The sequence below is a fragment of the Triturus cristatus genome, chromosome 2_1, assembly GCF_964204655.1.
Source record: "Triturus cristatus chromosome 2_1, aTriCri1.1, whole genome shotgun sequence".
Classification (NCBI taxonomy): domain Eukaryota; kingdom Metazoa; phylum Chordata; class Amphibia; order Caudata; family Salamandridae; genus Triturus; species Triturus cristatus.
The window spans coordinates 237,867,811-237,887,689 of NC_140581.1; the positions used below are offsets into that span (position 1 = coordinate 237,867,811).

General features: G+C 45.1%; 1 protein-coding gene across 1 annotated transcript in view; it reads right to left on the reverse strand.

Annotated features, from left to right (window-relative positions):
- Positions 1-468: 468 nt before the first annotated feature.
- The window catches only part of GOLPH3 (golgi phosphoprotein 3), a 39,376-nt gene continuing 19,965 nt past the window's right edge, over positions 469-19,879 (reverse strand). Inside the window, exons 2-4 of the mRNA XM_085630600.1 lie at positions 16,636-16,767; positions 5,620-5,734; positions 469-4,560 (exon numbers count right to left, since the gene is read on the reverse strand). Of these exons, the coding sequence (XP_085486726.1) occupies positions 4,136-4,560; positions 5,620-5,734; positions 16,636-16,767 (672 nt within the window). The 3' untranslated portion in view covers positions 469-4,135. The remainder of the gene's footprint in view (positions 4,561-5,619; positions 5,735-16,635; positions 16,768-19,879) is intronic.

The following is a 19,879-nucleotide window of genomic DNA, read 5'->3' on the forward strand; positions in this document are numbered from 1 at the left end:
GTTCAGTGCCAGGATACCCTTAAGCACATAACATTATTTCAAACTAGAAAGTAAAACAAAGATGAAAATAAAAGAAGCAATCAAAAGGATTCAGCAAAGTAATTCACTTCCACTGATGTAAATAACTATTTACCAACAATTTATATTTGCTCGAATGAAAAAAGAAATAACCTGTGTCAATAACAAATGTGTGTCTAAAAATTAATGTTTCATACCAGATTACTACTGTGAATTGACGTCACAAATAACCTATTTATTTTAGTCAAAACCGCCTACTAATCTCAACTACCTGTAGTTCATATTCTCTCAAACAATAAAATGTGAAGCTGTAAAAGAAAGGGGAGAAATCTCTTTAAAATGCAATACAAGGATGTGCCAAAAAGTACATCACAAGATATCCATGTTTTCAGTGTTCAATGGATACTGCCCAATTCCCTTTCACAAATTAGGAAGGACATTCTCGCTCTGTTTCAGGCACTTTCCAGATAATATTTTATTCACTGTGTGGTTAAAAAGCGTGTACAGGTTTTAAGGATCCTTTAAATTTTAAAACTAAAGTTATACACAATCTATCATATTTGTTTTCCTTAAATGAACCAAGAAAATGTTAACACCTGGATAACGGGACACAGCTAAAAAAGAAAAAGTGTCACTCTTAATTTCTTTTATGCTTTGTGAAAAAAAAGGCCATTTAGCAAGCAGCCTCAAGTTTAAAAAGTTAAAATTCAGTTACGAATATAATGATGAACAACTGTTTATGTAAAAAAAAAAGAAAATTAAAAGATTTGTTAAGACATCATAAGCATCCCCCGCTGCAGTAATTACCAATTGTCAACACTTTGTAATACCTGCTAAGATTGAAATTGGTCATCTTTCTTTTTAAAAAAATTACACCAAGGGCATTTAAAATGGCTAAAGTAATTCTGTGCAACTATGTTAATGTGCTCCCAGCCAATATTTGCATAAAGAAAAACATGGTTAGCAGTCTAAACGGTGGCAAGAAAAGCTACATATCATTACCATCACCTGAAATAATTGTTCCATAATCGCAAAAAAACATACATGAAAAACAGATCTCGACCAAGAAAGTGACTAGCCAGTAGTCCGTTGTTTACAATGAAGTCAAAAATATAAGCCATCAGCAAAAATGTTTTCTTCCCTTCAAGGAAGATTCAAATGTTCAAACGACATTAGAAATAGACTACTAATACTTATTTTTTTGCAGAATAACAATGTTTTTCTAAAGTGTGTGCATTGTTACAAATTACCAACATAAAGGCTCTCAATTGTATACACCCAAAATATTTTACATCCCAAAAAGAGGCATGGCTAGTTGCTATATACCTAGGGCAGGACTAGCTATTGCCATGATAACTAAGCAACTTTTCAATGCAAGTCAAAGACTGATTTTCCCAAACATTTGGTGATATATAGGATACTCAGTTACTGTTATAACGCTGTCTGAATAAACTCATTAAATTTCATTAAGATAAGCATTGAGGCAAATAAGTGACAATACTGTGGATTACACTAAATTATTTAGCTCTTTAACCATTTCATCTAATAATTTGTTGTTGTTTAGAAATTATGTATAAGAGTGGCTCAACTGCTTATGCTGAAAACGGTTTATAAACAACATCCCAGAATGGAGATGTAAAATGGGCACTGATCCTAGTGATACCCAATTCAATGTGCCATTTAATATAAAAGTGCTATATTACATTGGGTCACAATTAGATGAGCAATCTGGAAAATAAACAATTTATATGTAGCTGCTTTATTTTCATTGTTTGCCTACTACATAAGCACCATCATAATTTGAATTAATGGAGGACTCTGCAGCAATTAATAGAGTTCTGTATGGTGAAAAGGTTTCTCAATGCACAAAACAACCTGCCAGGGTAAGAAAATATATACACAGAAATATGCTACAGAACGTTCAGCAGACATTATATCCAGCTACACAAACTTTTTACCTACATTCATGCTATCATCAGTCATCGAAGGGTGTGATGGTTTTTTGTTATTTAGAATTTGGTGAATGGTGTTAAACAAGGAAATAACAAAAATGCATTCTTACTTTCGCCTTCAAAACAAAGGGCATCTTGTGTTATGAAAGGACCAAGTAAGTGATTGGTCACCTGTTGATGCATTTAATTCAGATAGTTGGGATGATTAGATGTTCTACTTTATGAAATCTTATCAACTTGTTTAGCAACATATACTACACACTTCTCAAGATGTCAACGTGGACTAGACAATTTAAACACAATTTTAGTTGGAACTCTTCAAAGATGCTTAGATTAATTACAACAGGTGATGTTAGGTCTCCGGTTTGCAGTATAAACTCTTTGAGAGGCTGGAATTATCCATCTGTGTCAAGCAGAGATTAGCTAGTTGTGTAAAAACATACACTTGTCAAAAACGCAAAAGCATTTCTGGAAACTGTGAAATACATACACTTGTAATTCTGCAAAGGAACTTACATTTGAAAAAAAGGTAATATAAAACAAATAAAACATGGATTGAATATATGGAAATGCACTGAACGTTACAGTCAAAGAAAAAGCTATAAGGAATGAATATTTATATTGCACACTTGCACCTCTATGTCTATGGCTTTAAGGCACAGGAACCAAAGCAGGTAAGAGTCCCACAAACTTAAATGATACTACAACAGGGTCACCATAAAATACAGAGGGAAATAGATGCAGCTTGAAAACGTTAACCAATATGGTACTGATATAAGGCAAAGAGGAAAACAATTAGAAGAAAATTTAAAACAATATGAAATTTGGTTAATTAAAAGGACAACAAATAAATGGAAACTGTGACAGCCATAAAGGTTCAATGAAAATTATGGCCAGACAAGTAGAATAAAGGAAAACTGGACAGACCAGCGTAACATAGGAAAATTGGTATGCTGCCACAGAGGACCCAACGTTATAGTAAATATATAAAAACAAAAAAAGATTCAAATGTTGGAAACTTAGGTCAGAATTTGCAGATACACTGCGTGCACCTCTCCAAGGATAGCTCGCAACTGAACAAAAAACACCAAATCATCACCGACAATTCTGATATATGGGAGCACTATTGTCCAATAGGATGTTTAAGATTTTCTGATGCACCTTATTAGTAACATGATCTTATCAAGTACATATAGAGATGTAAGCCGTAAGCCCAGTGAAGCCCATCAAAATGTTTTAGACAGCTGAGAGACATTACAGATTGCAGCACTAAGTAATGTAATCTTGATTTCCAATATTAACTGCAGAGTACAGAACAAACTACAGAGAGTCTGATTACAAGACAATTTAAAACAACTGAAAGGAAAACAAATATTTATAACTATAAAACAGATTAAGCCGTATTCACCAAAAGCTGAAAACAATCTAGCCAATGGAAAAGAAAGATTAAAAAATTTATGCTAAAAGGTTTAAGGTTCCTGTCTAAGCTCATCCAAGAAAATGAAATAGGAGTATTGCATTTTTGTATAGTATAAACTATGTACAAAATACACTGGAATGTTCCCCGAACGCTAGTCTTTTGAAATTAACAGGACCCTTCTACACAACTTTCCAAGCAAAATAATTCAAATTATATTTAAGTATACAATAATTTTACAGAAGCAACATTTTCTAAGGCATTTACATAAAAGAAGAGGCATATTGTAATGGTGAAAATATTATTAAAGTACACATGGGAATCAATGCTCTTGATATATTTGTACACCGGGCAGAAATTTGATAAACCATTTTGTGACTTTCTGAACTGTAGTGTAACGTGACCATTGTGCAAACGCATCTTGGATAATTCAAATAAGCATGCACAACTTACTGGGAGCACTTTTCAAAAACATACCAGTAAGCAAACAAACGCTTAGGTGCAAAAGCTCAGGTAGCACGAATTGAAGGAGAAAAGGAATGCCAATATGGCAGTAAAACATTTTTGCAACAGGGAAGTATTGTGTATCAGCAGAGTGCTGTTACACTGTCATGAACGAGCCCAATATCATCTTCTCTGCATGAATTCTTAGAGTCAGTTGAAAATATTAGAAAGCATAAATTGTCAAGAGAAGACAAACAACTTGTTTACATGAAAGAAAGGGGGTAGGTCTTCAGTTCAAGGGCCACTACTTTGTAAAGGCAGCAACGACAGCCCAGAGGACTTCATTTGTGTTAGCCTTCATACATTCAGCTTCGGGATCTAAATCAAGAAGCTGTCGCACTCTCTTCATGGCTAAATCATACTGGTCATCCAAAAGGGGAGCAAACGCATTCTCAAGGACATCAGAAGCATGGGCTAGGTAAATGAGAGCCAGTAAACGTTTGTCCATGCGGTGAGGATCTTTCACCCATTTATCCAGAACAGCTTCTTGCACTTTCTTGATTAAACGCTGCTTAATGTTGTTGTTGGTGAGAGGATGGGTAGTCATGTCAAAAAGAAGAAAGTTCTGTTTTTCAGTTGTCAATACACCCTTTTCCACTAGATTTTTTGCTAGTCGTTCACGTACATTTCTTAACTGATAGTGCAGCTTCAAAGGATTCCAGGTCTCACCTAAAATCAGAAGAAAAAAAAAAAAAAGGAAAACAGTACAAGCAGGATTTATGCTGATTCATACTAAAAATAATATTCTTATTCAAAGTATTAAACATTACTTACTACGGAGAGTAGCTCTTTCCACAACAATACAAGTAAACCAGACTAACAGTGTAATAAAAAATGCCAACTCGTGACTACGTATATGAACATCAGGCTCTATTTTGAGGAACAACAAGTACAATGCCAAAAAGCAAGGGAATGCGATCCATAAGACTACTATGAGAAAACACAATGTAGGTTTGGTGTTAAACTTAACATACCACATCCCACAATCAAAAATTGTCAGAAGTTCACTAAATTCTTACATTTTAATGCCTGCAAACTGCAACCACTTTACACATCTTACTCACAACTTCTTGTTTTTACCCCGCCAGTATGATTTATAAATAAAACACGAAATGAGTTAATACCCTCTCTTAAACAAGCTATCTCTCGCTTTCTCATTCTCCCTCACAAACTTTCTGCTGGGATGTGAATGCCTCTTGCATGATGTAGGCTTGAGAAATCTTATAGCCATTGGTCTAGTGAGACAGAATTTATCAGGACTACCTATCTTTAGGGTATGATTGAATAGTGACAAAACAATTGTACTTGTCCAGGTATCTCCTCTAGCTATCTTTAGGGCCTGCATGCTCGCTCTGGCAAGCTGACAAAGAACCGATATTTTCTGTTCACTACGAAAGTGAATCAGCAATAAAGATGGCTTTAAATCTTATTTTAGTCTTGTCACAGTTGAGTAGATTATTCAAGTCACTAGATCTAGAAATTCTTTTAATGACTTTTCAAGGCTTGGTGATCTTGCCATGCCCATAGTGCCCGACCGAGAGCATCTGGTATCCTAGGTTTTTATGTTGGCCCGAACCTCAAGCTAATGTAGTGTGTGCGAAGGCGTAGGCCAGTTCCTTGACAACTAGCTTTTGTATGAGCTCAAGTTAGTTGTGTATTTAAAAAACAAACTTCCATTCATTTGGAAACCGAATATCACATAATGTGAAAAAAACATTATTTACTTACCACTAAGCAATTCAATCCAGTTCTGAACAGTTTCTGGAGGCTGTGTCTCTTTCACATGCTTCAGTGCTTCATCAAGCATAACATCTCCAGTAGGTGCATCAGATTTGCATATTACCTACCAAAGTCATGAGTAGATAAAATTACATGTTAGATCAATGGGACTTGAAGCAGCATGCTAACAAACCGTTATACTCTCAGCCAATAAGACATTCAGGCATTATAAATTTGGAGCAGCAAAAAAATGATGTTACAAGAGGGATCATCGGTGAAAAACAAAGCAAATGATTCAATTTTTGGGGATGGACAAAATAAAAGGTAAAGGGCACTAGCCACAGTACTAAGTGACATCACCAAAGTTGCAACAACCAACGAATTAGTGTCGCAAATGCTGTTTTTTTTTTTATCAACTATGGGTGCTAAAACAACAGATATGGCTTGGTAGCCAGTGAGGGAACCAAGCCATATCCAGTGAGGGTCCTTTTCACTGATTACTGTAGTAATCAGCAGTTACAAGGCAGTATCCTAAGTGGGTACTGTCCAACTATGATGTCCTGAACCACAGTACTATACAGCTCCTATAGATAGTCAAGTTACTGACTTTTAATACTAGACTCACTCCGATTGAAGAGAACCAAAGTTCCAAGCAAGTGGAGAAGGTTAGAAACTCAAGGGACAATACCCATAAAATATACATAAATCTCAGTTTGCAGGCCTCGAATGGGGCAGATTTCCAGATTTATTGAATGATCAAAGTCTTCCAACAATATACCTGGAAATCTGCAACTGTCGCAGTTTCCAGGCATACTGCTAGCAAACTTGGCAATCTCAAACTACAACCACCAGCAGGCATTTCCACATGTGCAATAGTACATAGTGTGCAGAGTTTGCCTTACCATGTGTGATACTGCACTTTACTTTTTCCCCCCACAGGAAAAAATGGGGGGGAGGGAGGGGGCAGGGGAGGGGGGGGAGAAGATGGATGCAGCCCCATATTGACCCTGGAAAGGAAGTTACTAATTTGTGCCCTTGAATCACTATTACCAGGTTGAGATGTCAAAGTGCGAATAACTACGAGCTGTTAAATTTGGGAGCGTACCATTCCTGCACTGAACACTCATTAACGGCCCCTAAAATTAGATTTACTCGTGGCCAATGTGGAGTAATACTGCACAAGCGCAGATGGATGTATGAGCTCAAGTTAGTTGTTTATTTAAAAAACAATCTTCCATTCATTTGTAAATGAAGCCATTTGTGAGTGTAACATGAATAATATACATGTGCAAACGGCTTTGTGAAGAAGGCAGGGAAATTCAGAAACAGTCAAATATAATTCAATCTAATTGATCAGTCACTATTTTTCTGTAGAAAAAAGAAAATTGTTAACAAGAAAAAAAAAGACAGTTCCGTTAAAACTATGTACCCAAAAAAGTAAAAGGTTGTACACCTTGTTGGGCAGAGATACAACTGCAAACATTATTACAGATATTTATCACAAAGGTTCTGTTAACCCCTTCAGTGCCACGCCCTTTCCCCCTCCTGTGCCGGGCGTTGCATTAGTGGGTGGGGTTCATGACGAGATAGTCTCGTCATGGGCACAGCGCAACCGTGCTCCATGACGAGACTATCTCGTCATGGGCACTGAAGAGGTTAACATTAGCCAATGTTATGATGTGAGGTTTGGGTCGGGTCGATTCCAACATCTTCACAAGTATGGAGGTCTCCAATTAGCTAGAGTTAAACTTGCTAAAGATATGAAATGTGGACAAAGATACAGATGTGGGGACTTTAGATTAAACACTGATACTTGGCTGCTAATCTCATAGCAAACGGTGAAATTAAATGGATATTCACCACAAATGTAAAACCCAAAAAAACACTAGTCAAACATCTAGGATTCCACCCAGCAAGAACCTCTAGGACATCTGTCTGGAATGTCCTGTTTCCCCAGCATTTGGTCACTGGTGTCTGATTAGAAAAACCGTCCAAAAGTCTTAGGTCACTGGAACAACTGGTAGTCCTAGTTTTTGTTACGAGGAGATGAACTATAGAGGTAAACTAGGGGGTGTGGCCAAGCCGCGGGTTACCATGGCCGCGCGGCGTTGAAGCTCCGCCGTCGGCCCAGCACATATGCCGATGTCCCCAGCCTGTAGCCTCGATCGCTGTACGACGAAGACTGCTCTGGCTCCCCCTGACCCCCTGGATCACGACACGCTGATGACGGGGCCGCGGATGTCTTGATTACGGCCGGTGGACGGATCGGACCCAACGGCCTGAGGCTCCAAGATGGCGGCCTGGATCTCCGATCGGGAGTGGCGGTAGGAGCGGCGGCGGCCAGTGCGTCGGCAGATACCCTGGAGGGGGCAGCGGTGGGGTTTTGGGCTCCTGGGTGGGGTCGGGGGGGGAGGTCTGCTTTGCTCCCCGCGCTGCTGCTGGCTTGAGGCCGGCCGGGTGCCCGGCGCTAGGGGTTTCGGCCTCGCTCGTCTTCCTCCCCCGTGCCCCTTGCTACTTCGGGCTGGGGGTCTGGGGGGGGGAGGCGGGACAGTCTGTCGGCGGCGGTGGAGGGCGGGGGTCCTCCGGTCCGAGCCTAGCGCCCGGGTTGCTTCTGCCCCCGTCTTGCGGCCTACTCTAGGAGGGTCCTGTGTTCTGCGTGCCGGGCTTGCTGCCCTCCTCTGCCCTATTCCCCCATTGCCAGGCGGAGGCTGATACGCCGCTGCGGCTGGAGGCGGTGCCGTGGATTGCTCCTCTGCCCTGCTGGGGACCTGTGGCTCCATACAGCTGCTCCCGGATCCGGCTCTTGTGGGTGGCGCCACGCGGCTTGGCCTAGTCGCGGCTGCGGCTCTTGCCCGGAACACTGCGGAGTTGGGGCAGGCTTGACCCCCCTGAGGGGGCTGCACTATCCTTGGAGCTGGACGGGGCGGCTGTAGTTTGGACCGCCTGGCTTCACTGTCGCTGCACAGCTTTTGGGCCACCGTCAATCTGAGTGGAGCTGGCTTGCGTCCAGTCGGCCGGTTGGGGGCATGGGTCGCAAGGACCCGAAGCAGAAAACGCTGCCTTTTAAAAAGATTGCTGAGCAACCGGCGGAGAGGCGCCCCGACATGGCAACTCACGTAGAGGGTGCGTCCGGCGGGCCGGCGGCTCTTGCCCCTTCCCCAGACTGGTTGCAGGAAATGAGAGCGGGGTTCAGAGCCCTTGATGGTCGCTTCGACGCTCTAGATAAAACTCTGGAGACAATGGGGGCTAAAATTCAGGCCCATGACAAGCGATTGGTTGAAGCAGAAGCCAGGATTTCCGCCATAGAGGATGGAGCTGCGCAAGAAACCAAGCGTATAGATAGGATGGAACGCATCCTGAAAGAGGTGGCCATCAAGAACGAGGCCTTGGAATCGCGCAGCCGGCGCAATAACGTACGGATTACTGGGGTCCCGGAGTCCACAGCTACGGGCAGACTGGACGTATTCGTGGAACAGCTGCTGTCGGACATTTTTGGTAGAGCCTCCTTTACACCGGGCTTTGTTGTTGAGAGGGCACACCGCTCCCTGGGGCCGAGGCCTAATCCGGGGCTCCCGCCTCGCCCTCTGATAGCCCGCATCATGAACTTCCGGGACCGGGACACAGCCCTGCGTCTGGCTAGGGAGAAAGGAGATATAACCTGGCAGGGCTCTAGACTCTCGTTCTATCCGGATTTTACTGCAATGGTCCAAGAGGCCCGGCGGAAATATGTGGAGGCGAAGGCCGCACTCCGCAATCTCGGCTTAAAGTACGGCATGCTCTACCCTGCCCGGCTGAGGGTGGAGATCGGCGGCCGGGTTAGGCTTTTTGACAATCCAACTGAAGTGCAAGAATTCTGCCGAACGTACAAACCACAAAAAAGCCCTCCCAGGAGAGATGGTGGTGGGCAGTCTCCCCCACACAGTGGATCAGCGGCCAGCCAAGACCTGTTTGCGAACACTGGGGATGGGTGAGACAGCGCCTACGTCCAAGCTGCGTTTTCTCTAAACTCTTGTTACATGGGGACTTTTTGTACAAATTGTTCTACTGTGCTGGGTTGACGCCGGGTCGTTGTCACCCCCCTTGGTGGATACCGCTGGGACTACTTTTGATTACGATGCTCCACTTGTTACTGTTTGGTTGTTACACACGATGCTGTTTGGAGCTTTGCTTTTTGTTTGCAGGTCGGGGTTCGCCTCACGTTTTCGTGATCTGGCTGGGTGGGGGGAGGGGGGTAGGGGTTGGTTATTTTGATTTTCTTGACATTGCTTGGTGTGCGGTGAACTTGCTGATAGATGATGACACGACTAATTTCCGTTTCCGATTGTTTGCTCTGTGGTTTCGATGGCTCAAATAGGCTTGAATGTAAACCCCTCCACCCTATCGTTAATGTCCTGGAATGTCAGGGGCCTGAACAACCTGCGTAAATGTAAGCAGGTATTACATTATTTGAATCGGCACCGGGTGGACGTTGCCTTCATTCAGGAGACACACTTACAATCATCTACCAATGCCCGCTTCGCGGCGTCCTGGGGTCCACACAGGTACTTCTCCAATTTTAGTAACTATGCTAGAGGGGCTGCAGTGTTGATTCATAAGAGAGTCCCGTTTCATTGCCAACAGTTTCTGGGGGACAGGGAGGGGCGCTACTGCATAGTGAGGGGGGTGTTGATGGGCCACGGGGTCATTCTTGTGTGTGTGTATGCTCCTAACACGGATTCCCCGGACTTTTTCCACGCGCTTGCCGCCCAGCTCGCTTCCCTTGAACCGGCCAATCTCCTAATTGGTGGCGATTTCAATCTGTTGCTCGATGTGGGGTTGAACAGCACCTCTAATGCCACTGACTCTAAGCCCCGGGCACGGCGCGCTCTCTTAGACCTCTGCCACCAATTTTCCCTGACTGACATTTGGCGCAGGCGCAACCTGGGTACCACGGACTACACTCACTTCTCTGGGCAACACAACACTTGGACCAGGATTGACTACTGGCTCCTTTCCCCGGGCCTGTCGCCCTGGTTCCGTACACTGCAGACTTTCCCTAGAACATACTCGGATCATTCTCCGGTCCTACTGTGTTTGGACGTTCCCCGGCCCGAAGGTTTTGAGCGGCAGTGGCGATTCCCTGGAGAGCCCTGTTGGACGACCTCTTCGTCCACGAGGTTTCCGAGGCCATTGAGGATTACTTTACGATAAACACCGGCTCGGTAGAATCTTGGGCAATGCTCTGGGAGGGGTTCAAGGCATACATTAGGGGGGGGTTTGTATAGCTAAACATGCGGGGGTCCTGAAAGCGTTGTACACGACAATCGCTCAGTTGGAGGTCCAGCTAGCCTCGGTTGACGCTGAGACGAGGCGGGCTCCGTCGGAAGACGTGTTCACTAGGAGACTGCGCCTCCTGTCCGACTACCGGGAGGCCGCAGACAGAGAGATCCTCTATCTCGGAAAATACCATACCGCACGCAGATACGGTGAGGGGGACAGACCGGGGCGCACGTTGGCACAGGCTGAGACCGTAATAAAATAAGTCCTTTATAACGGAGGTTAGGGGCGAGGACGGTACACTCCGCACTACACCCACCGAGATTCGGGACGAATTCCTGGCCTACTTCTCGACTTATTACAAGACCAAGCAGAGCGAAACCCCGACTTCGCGTGAGTCCTACTTATCGGAGATCGCGCTGGTATTCCTTGACAAGGGAATGCAGGAGTTCATGGCGGAACCCATAACGGTGACTGAGGTTCGTGGGGCGATTAAGGTACTTCGAAGCTCCTCGGCCCCGGGCCTTGATGGTTTCTCCGGGGATTTTTACAAGGCCTTTTCCGACCTTCTGGCTCCCAAGCTAATTGAGGTATATGCGGAGGCCTTTCAACCGGAGATTCTCCCGCCCACCCTTAGTTAGGCAGTCATAGTTCTGCTCCTGAAGCCGGACAAGGACACGGTGCTATGTGGATCTTATAGGCCCCTCTCCCTATTAAACATCAATTATAAGATTCTTGCTAAAATAGTGGCCAATAGACTTTCCCAACTGATGGAATTCATTATAGCGCCCGCTCAATCAGGCTTCATACCCCATCGTTCAACGTCATTAAATTTGCGGATGCTATTTACAGTATTACATAGAATAAACCCTGACACGCCCGCGGCGGCGATTCTTCTCGACACTGAAAAAGCCTTCGACTCCTTAGAATGGCCTTTTTTTCTTTCCGTGATGCAGCGTATGGGCATGCCAGCTGGCTTCATTGCCACCACGCGGTTCCTCTATAGTTGTCCCACGGCACGCTTGCGGATTAACGGCACCCTGTCCCGCACATTCGCTCTCACCCGCGGCACTCACCAGGGCTGTCCGCTCTCGCCACTATTGTTCATACTCGCCATGGACCCTTTAATCAGGCATTTTCAGGAACGACATCTCCACAGGTGCCTACAGTTTCGGACGGGTCCCCTGTTGGTCTCCCTCTATGCGGACGATACTATATTATATGTCAGGGAGCCACAGGTTAACCTTGCCCCCCTGATACAGGAAATCCTTCGCTTCGGCCGCCATTCGGGGCTGGGCATCAACTGGCATAAGTCTATAATATTCCCACTGACCAGCGGCACCTCCCCTTGGCAGTGTGAGTTTCCGCTGGAATGGTGCTCCGACTCGGTACGATATCTGGGCATACATATACACCTGAGCGTGGACGAAATTATCCGCCGCAACTATGGTTGCGCGGTTGCGAAGCTTGAGGCACAGGTGGACGGGTGGCTGCGACTTCCGCTCTCCATGGCGGCCAGAATCGCCATTATCAAAATGATAGTGCTTCCTAAATTTTTGTATCTTTTTAATAACATCCCCATTCCCCTCACCCAATCCTTTTTCGCCACCCTACGGTCCCATTTGATTAGACTGGTCTGGGGCGGAAAACACCCCCGGATCCGTTGGAAGATTCTCACGCTCCCGCACGACAGGGGCGGCTTCGGAGTACCGGATTTGTATTTGTACTATCTGGTCGCTCAGTGTGCACACGCCTTTGCCTGGCACCACCCCGACGCTCGGATTCCATTTCTTCGTCCTGAGGTGGATTTTGTTCTCCCGGGTCGCTGGCAGTGTTGCCCAGGGGTATCCCCAGAGTCCAGTAGATATTCAAACGGTGTCCACCACCAGCTGGGCCTGGAATAGACTGTCTCGCTATTTGGACCAGCCCATTCTATATTCCTCATCTCTCCCGCTTCCCAATGCAGGTTGGTTGCCGAGCACTGGAGAGAAACTTGTGCAACGCACTTTAACGAAGTTTAACCTCACCAAGATTGGGGATCTATACATGGGGGGGCACATATTTTCAGTATCGGAAGAGGCACGATTCAGCGAAGCCACTTTCATGGACAAATTCATCCTGAACCGGCTTTACTTTACGGTCAGGTCAGAAATTAAGGGATTCCCCCTCGAGCCGGCTTCCTTTGAACCCCTCACCCTCCTCATTGATACGGATACAGGGGCACACATTATTTCTAAATTGTACAGGGCATGCGCCGCGCTGGTTCCTTGTGCGGATGACCAGTTGCAGGCGGCCTGGGAGGCGGACTTGGGTAGACCTATTACGGACGAACAATGGTCCGCTTGTTGCAAGGTCGTTAGCACGATATCGCTCAATAGTCGTCATAAACTTCTGCACTATAGGTTTTTTCGCCACAGCTATATGACCCCGGACAGGCTCCACTCCATTGTTCCCACGCGGCCTCACACCTGCTGGAAATGCGCTGCACCTCATGCTGATTTTGCACACATGACCTGGACATGTCCGCTATTACATTCATTCTGGACGCAAGTGCACAAACTCCTTGATGAGATGTTAGGGCTTACGTTGGTTCCCACTCCTGAGGTTGCATTGCTGGGCTACACTGCAAATTTCCCCAAGACAGTTCGGAGGCTTGCGTCTCTGGGCTTTCTACTAGCCAAGCGGGAAATTGCTCGACACTGGGGTGGTGGGGCAGCTCCCACGGCCACGGCGTGGCTTACGGCCATGGCTTTTTGCAGCACGAACAGCGAGATTTACGCTAGTCTCCTCCCCACCGTGGCCCGTCCCAAAGATATCTGGGGTCCGTATAAAACATACATCGTGAACCTACCAAGCGCCTCTCAATCACACGCCAGCTCGGGGATAGTACCCACAGGAATGGATAGGTTAGACACCAGCGGGGATGCATATTCAGATGGGCCATGAGATGGTTGCAGTGCTATGGGCCTCTCCGCTTCGGGCCCAGAGTCGTGGGCTGCGCAGGGCTTGACTTTTGCAAATAGGAAGATTGAAGTTCTGGGGGGCATTGCTGGGCGGATGGAGGGTCCATGTTCCGGGGTATTCCTGTCTGGGTTCGATGGGTGGAAATGCTAGGATGGTTGTTAGGATCTTGATGCCCGGGGCTTTGCTTATATGTTCTTTGTGGTCTATGGAACGGAATTGTCGTAATGTATCCATTACACTGAAGTCTATAATGCACACCGCTGAGATCTCTGTATTGTTTTCTATTTCAATCATAAACAATAAAAAAATTAATAATAATAAAAAAAAAAAAAAACTATAGAGGTAAACTACACTAAGTTGGTCCTAGGGTGTTGATTTCTTAAGGGATAAGGTATCTCAAAACTACTAGTCATGGTCAAATGTTTTCAGTAGTAGTGGCACGAAGACCAACTCCTGGTCCTGTTGGGGTCAAGAGGAGCGTAAAGAAACAGGACAACTTGTGGGCAGTGCACACTTATCCTTTGCTAAGTCGGAAGGCTAAAGAGTGACTTCTCAACCCTCTTGGTACATTGTGCTTCCTTCAGGGTAGTTGGACTTTGGCAATCTTGTGGCTCCTGAGCATACTCAGTCTGTCAAGTACTCCTTGTGCAAGTCTTACAGTCAGAAGATCAAGTCACACATTCCTGCAGATCAGGTCACTCTTTCTAGCATGCTAAGTACAGCTCCTCAGCAGGCTAGTACTTTTTCTCTACCAGATAACAGCAGTAATTAGACTATGCAGGCTTCTCAGACTTGGGTTCAGTCTGATCTTTTAGACCACATTATTAGGCTAAAATTCAGCACTCCATGGATTCTTATCCTATGCCATTTCCGACAAAAATTGGATCAGCAGTTGCAGAACTGTATCCTCAGTTTTCATTTGCCTTTTATCAGCGGGCATTGTTCCTGACCCAATTACATGAGAATTGGCCACACTCATTCAGAAGAAAGCTGATGCAAATCTATCAGAATTTCTGTCTTAGACGGCACTTCTTGGGGTAGTTATATTGCTAGCTACAAGCTGCAAAACTACTAAGTATACTTGAATACTCTAGTTTCCTGGATGCCGCCCAAGCAGGTTTTCACCAGGCTACAGAATCGAAGCTGATCTTTTAGCAGCTCTGCATGACCATAGGCTGAAAGGAGAGTTGTCAGCGATAGTATACTATCTTGCACTCAATCAATGCAAAGGTAATCACAAGGCTCTCAAGTTAGGTATTTCTATTTTCCCCGAATCAACAAAACACCAACACGAAGAAACTAAAATCATGTAAAACGCTATTTCTTGATTATATAATTCAAAAATAGCTCTAATGATCTACACAATTTGGCCAACTGCAAAATAAAAACATGTTTAAATGTTTTAAGTAGCATTCTAATGTCAGCAGTCATAAAAATTAGCTCCTGACCCTCTTTGTTAAAGCAATACCTTGCTGGGAGTTAGGTGTAAAGCATGCAGGTAATCACCCATTTCTGCTTCCCATGGTCAGAGCCCCAAACTGACATCTACCAGTGACATGAGAAGGCTCTTTCCCTACCAGAGTCAGGGGTAGCAAAGAACTGAGGTTTTCCACTTTATTTGGAACTTAGTCTGTCAACCCAAACTTCTGCTTCAGACAGTGCATGTACTTACTATCTTTAATGCTCAAAGAAAATCATGCCTTTTTAATAGATGTTGGTAAGCGACTTGCCACCTCCAAAATCAAACTCCTGCCTGGACTATGTAAATGTGCTATACATGGCCTCCACTATCAAACTGCGAGTGCACTATCTGGCTACCAATCACAGAAGCCTTGGATAGGACTTCTGAACCTATGGGTGAGGCAATTATACAGAGTAAGGAGGAGCGCTCTTACAGAATAGGCTGGCTTTCTATACTCCGGCAAGACAGCTGCGTTCGGCCTCCCAACTCTAGGCGCAGATTCCTCGATTTAAGCGCCAAAGGCTTGGCAGGAGCTCTTTTGTCCGGCTAGCGGCGCAGGCTTGGAATGCTCTGTCACTGGCTTTGAGGGATGTTAAAGACCCTCTGATATTTTTTTTTAAAAAAGCTGAAAACTCTTCTGCTCTAGTTCTCCTATTCGTTTCTGATTCGGACCCTTTCCAGGCTCGCGCCGGGACACTCCTTGGAGTATCTGCGTGCGATACAAGAGCATATAACATAACAAGGAGTGAACATTTAAAAGGGCTGAACTCTACAGCTACAACTTGCGGGTATTGCCTGAAGCCACTTCAACGCTTGGTATGAGGGGGAGGTGCAGTCACTCTTCCTGTAACTGGGAGTACTCATTACACCTCTGATCACCTTATGACAAGAAGTGGGAAATAAAGTACATCAGAATAACGAAGATTCGAGATGGCATAAAATGATATAGGTTGCCATACCCACGGAGATCTGTCAAGGGTATGCTGTCGACTGGTCAGGAAAGAGAAAAGTCAATGTTCACGATATTTCTGTAAGTGAGGCCAAAACCCCATTACAAAGGGAACAGAGAACGCATGATATTAACTACATGCACCACTAGAAGCAAAAACAGTCATGGATTGCTGTATAACTGATCTTTAACAGCAGATGTTATGCAGAAGAGCATATAAAGCAATTGCCTTCTGACTGAATTAATTTAGAAGATAATAGCAGATGTGGGTGAGAAGAGCGAAGCGCACATCGACTGATAATCGTATTAATTGGCGTTATGTTGCAGCGAGAACAAAATGCAACTTCTACATTAAATACTCCATTAATAAACATCAACTATTTAAATATCTTACCTTCCTTGTTAGTAGACTTTTACGCCTCATTCCACAAGCCTCCAACTGCAGACGACCTCTTAATGCCAGTTCGATCAGCATACAGCCTCGTAATCCAGATGATATACAGTCATTCCAAAAAGACGTGTAACCCTGAAGAAAATATACATTTTAAGTAAACCTTCCACTTCAATCCAAAACAAAAAGTACAAAAAGCGCTTTGAACATTTTCCAAAAACGCTACCATGAGGATACTAATATCAAGCTGAAAGTAGGAGACAATCTAATTTCAAATTAATTGCTTTGAGACAAAAATTGGGACAAAATCCACAAACATCTCTAAGGTGAAGGTGTGTGTGGACAGTAACACATACATAACTGCAGCTCAGCTGCAGAGCGCAAGTTTAATGAGCATTGGCAAAGTCAATAGGTATCACTTATGCGAGAGCTATTGGAAATGTGCTTTAGCCATGTTGTACAGCAGTGTGGCTGCTGTTCAGCATGGCTAAAAGTTAGTGGAGTGGGGTGTGGTGGGGTAGATTGGAGTGGGCCGAATTCTGTTAGAATGGAATGGGGTAGAGCGGGGTAGACTGGAGTGGAGTTGATTGGGGTAGACAGAAGAAGGGTAGATTGGGAATAGAGTGGATTGGGGTGGAGTGGAGAGGAGTAAACTGAAGTGGAGTCAGGTAGATTGAAGTGGAGTAGATTGGAACGTAGTGGGGTAGATCAGGGTAGTTTGCAATGGAGTAATATGGAATGGGGTAGAATGGAGTGAGCTAGATTGGGGAAGTGGGGTAGATTGGGATGGAGTGGGGTAGAGGGGAGTAGAATGGGGAAGAGTGGAGTGGAGTAGACTGAAGTGAATTAGATTGGAGTGGGGGAGACTGAATTGCAGTAGACTGGGGTGGGGTAAAGTGGAGTGGGTTAGACTGGAGTAGAGTGGGGTAGATTTTAGTGGGATATAGTGAGGTAGAGTGTAGTGGGGTAGATTGGGGAAGAGGAGTGCAGTGGATTGTGGTAGATTGGAGTGTAGTGGGGTAAATCTGAGTGAGTGGGATAGATTGGGGGATTATGGTCGGGTAAATTGAAGGGAAGTGGGGAGTGAGATGGGTAGGAGTGGGTTAGTTTGGGGTGGGGCGGCGCAGTCTGGACTGGAGTAGAGTAGGTTGGAGAGGAGTTGGATAGAATGGTGTGGGGTATACTGGGATGGAGTAGATTGGGGAGGGGTAGACTGGGTTAGGTTGTGGTAGATTGGAGTGAAGTAGACTGGTGTAGATTGGAGTTGGGCGAACTGGATGAGGTAGATTGGAGTAGGGTGGAGTGGGGTTGGGTAGATCGGAGTAGATTAGGGTGGAGTGAGGTAGACTGGACTGCAGTAGAAATGAGTGACATGTGGTAGTATGGAATGAAGTGGAGTGGGGTAGATTGAGTATAGTAGAATGGAGTGGGGTAGAGCGAAGTGGGCTGGAATGTAGTAAGTACAGTGGCCAGATGAGAGGGTGTCTGGGGTGTTGTTGCCGCCCCCCAACCCCCACCACCACCAACAAAATGCATTTTTGGCTTGGTAATTGAGTCTGGGGGACCAGGAGACTGGTCTGATATGCCTGTGTTGATTTTTGTGTCCTCATTTCACTAAGTAGTTTGAATGTGCTCATTTTTTGGATTTGGAGATTAAATATATCTAGTTAACGGTTTATCAAAAAAGTAGTAAATCTGCACTCATTGGAGTACCCCTTGAATGGATACAAATCTACTTTCTGGAAATTACAAACATCGGCAATAATAGGCTTGGAAAGACGCGCCAGTCTCAAGTTTCCAGACATACTACTGAAAAACGCCAAAAGGTGATGGGATGGACACTTGAAAATAGTCTAAAGAGTGGCAATAACTAGGGGGTAGAATTTCAGGTCATCATTTTAAGCCAAATGTTCCATTCTAGCCAGAAGACCATCTAATGCACTGACGCTATTCCTCATGGGAACAGTCCTTATTGAACATTGGTAGATGAGTCGGGTGGGGTAGATGAGAGTGGAGTTGGGTAGACTGGATGGACTAGGAGGAGGGTAGATTGGAATGGGAAGGGGTAGATTGAACAGGGATGATTGGTCTGGGGTAGACGAGTGGAGTAGACTGGAGTGAAGTAGGTAGGGATAGATTGCAGTGGAGTGGATTGAGGTGGGATAGATTGGGAAGAGATACATTTGAAGTAGGGAAAATTGAAGTGGATTAGGGTTGATCGGGGTGGGGTAGATTGTAGTGTGGCGGGGCGAGTTAGATTAGAATAAAGTGGGGCAGATTTGGGTAGAGTGCAATGTGGGAAAGTAGAGTAGATTGGGATGGGTGGGGTAGACTGGGGCACATTGGAGTGGGGCAATCTAGGGTGGAGTGGTGTAGATTGGGTGGATTATGGTAGGATGGAGTGGAGTGGGGTAAATTGGAGTGGGGGTGGGGTAGACTGGAGTGGGGGTGGGGTAGACTGGAGTGGATATGTTAGGGTAGATTGGAGTGAAGTAGAATGGCATGGAGCAGGGTGAAGGGGAGTTGGATAGATTGGAGTCGAGATTGGTGTGAAGTTGGGTAGATGAGGGTGAAGTGGGTGATTGAGTGGTGTAGTTTGGAGAGGGGTAGACTGGAGTGAGGTGGGGTAGATTTGAGTGGAATGAGGTAGATTGGAGTACAGTGGGATAGGTTGGAGTGGGGCAGATGGTGGTACATAGGAGTTGGGGTAGACTGGAGTATGGTGAATGGAGTGGGGTAGATTTGGGTGGAGAGGAGTTGGATAGACTGCAGTGGAGGGTGATGTGGAGTAGGGTATATTGGAATGGAGTGGGGTAAATTGGATTGGGATAGATTGAGTCAGGGGAATTGGAGTGGAGTGGGTTGGATTGGGATAGAGTAGAGTGAGGGGGATAGAAGCGGAGTGGGGTAATGTGGGGTGGTCTGCGGTAGAGTGGGGGTAGGGTTGACTGGTTTAGATTGAGTGAAGTGGGACAGATTGGGTGGAATGGGGTAAATTGGGTTAGAGTGGAGTGGGGTGGATTGGAGTTGGATAGAATGGAGTGAAGTTGAGATTGGAGTGGAATGAGATATATTGGAGAAGAGTGGAGTGGGTTAGGGTGCATTAGAGTAGGTAGATTGGAATGGAGTTAGTTGAAGTGGGTTAGACTGGGTTGGATTGGAGTAGAGCATTTATTTGAGGAGTTTTATATAGTGCGAACATGGCCCATAAGGGTATCAGAGCACTGAACATAAAGCAGAAAAGGCA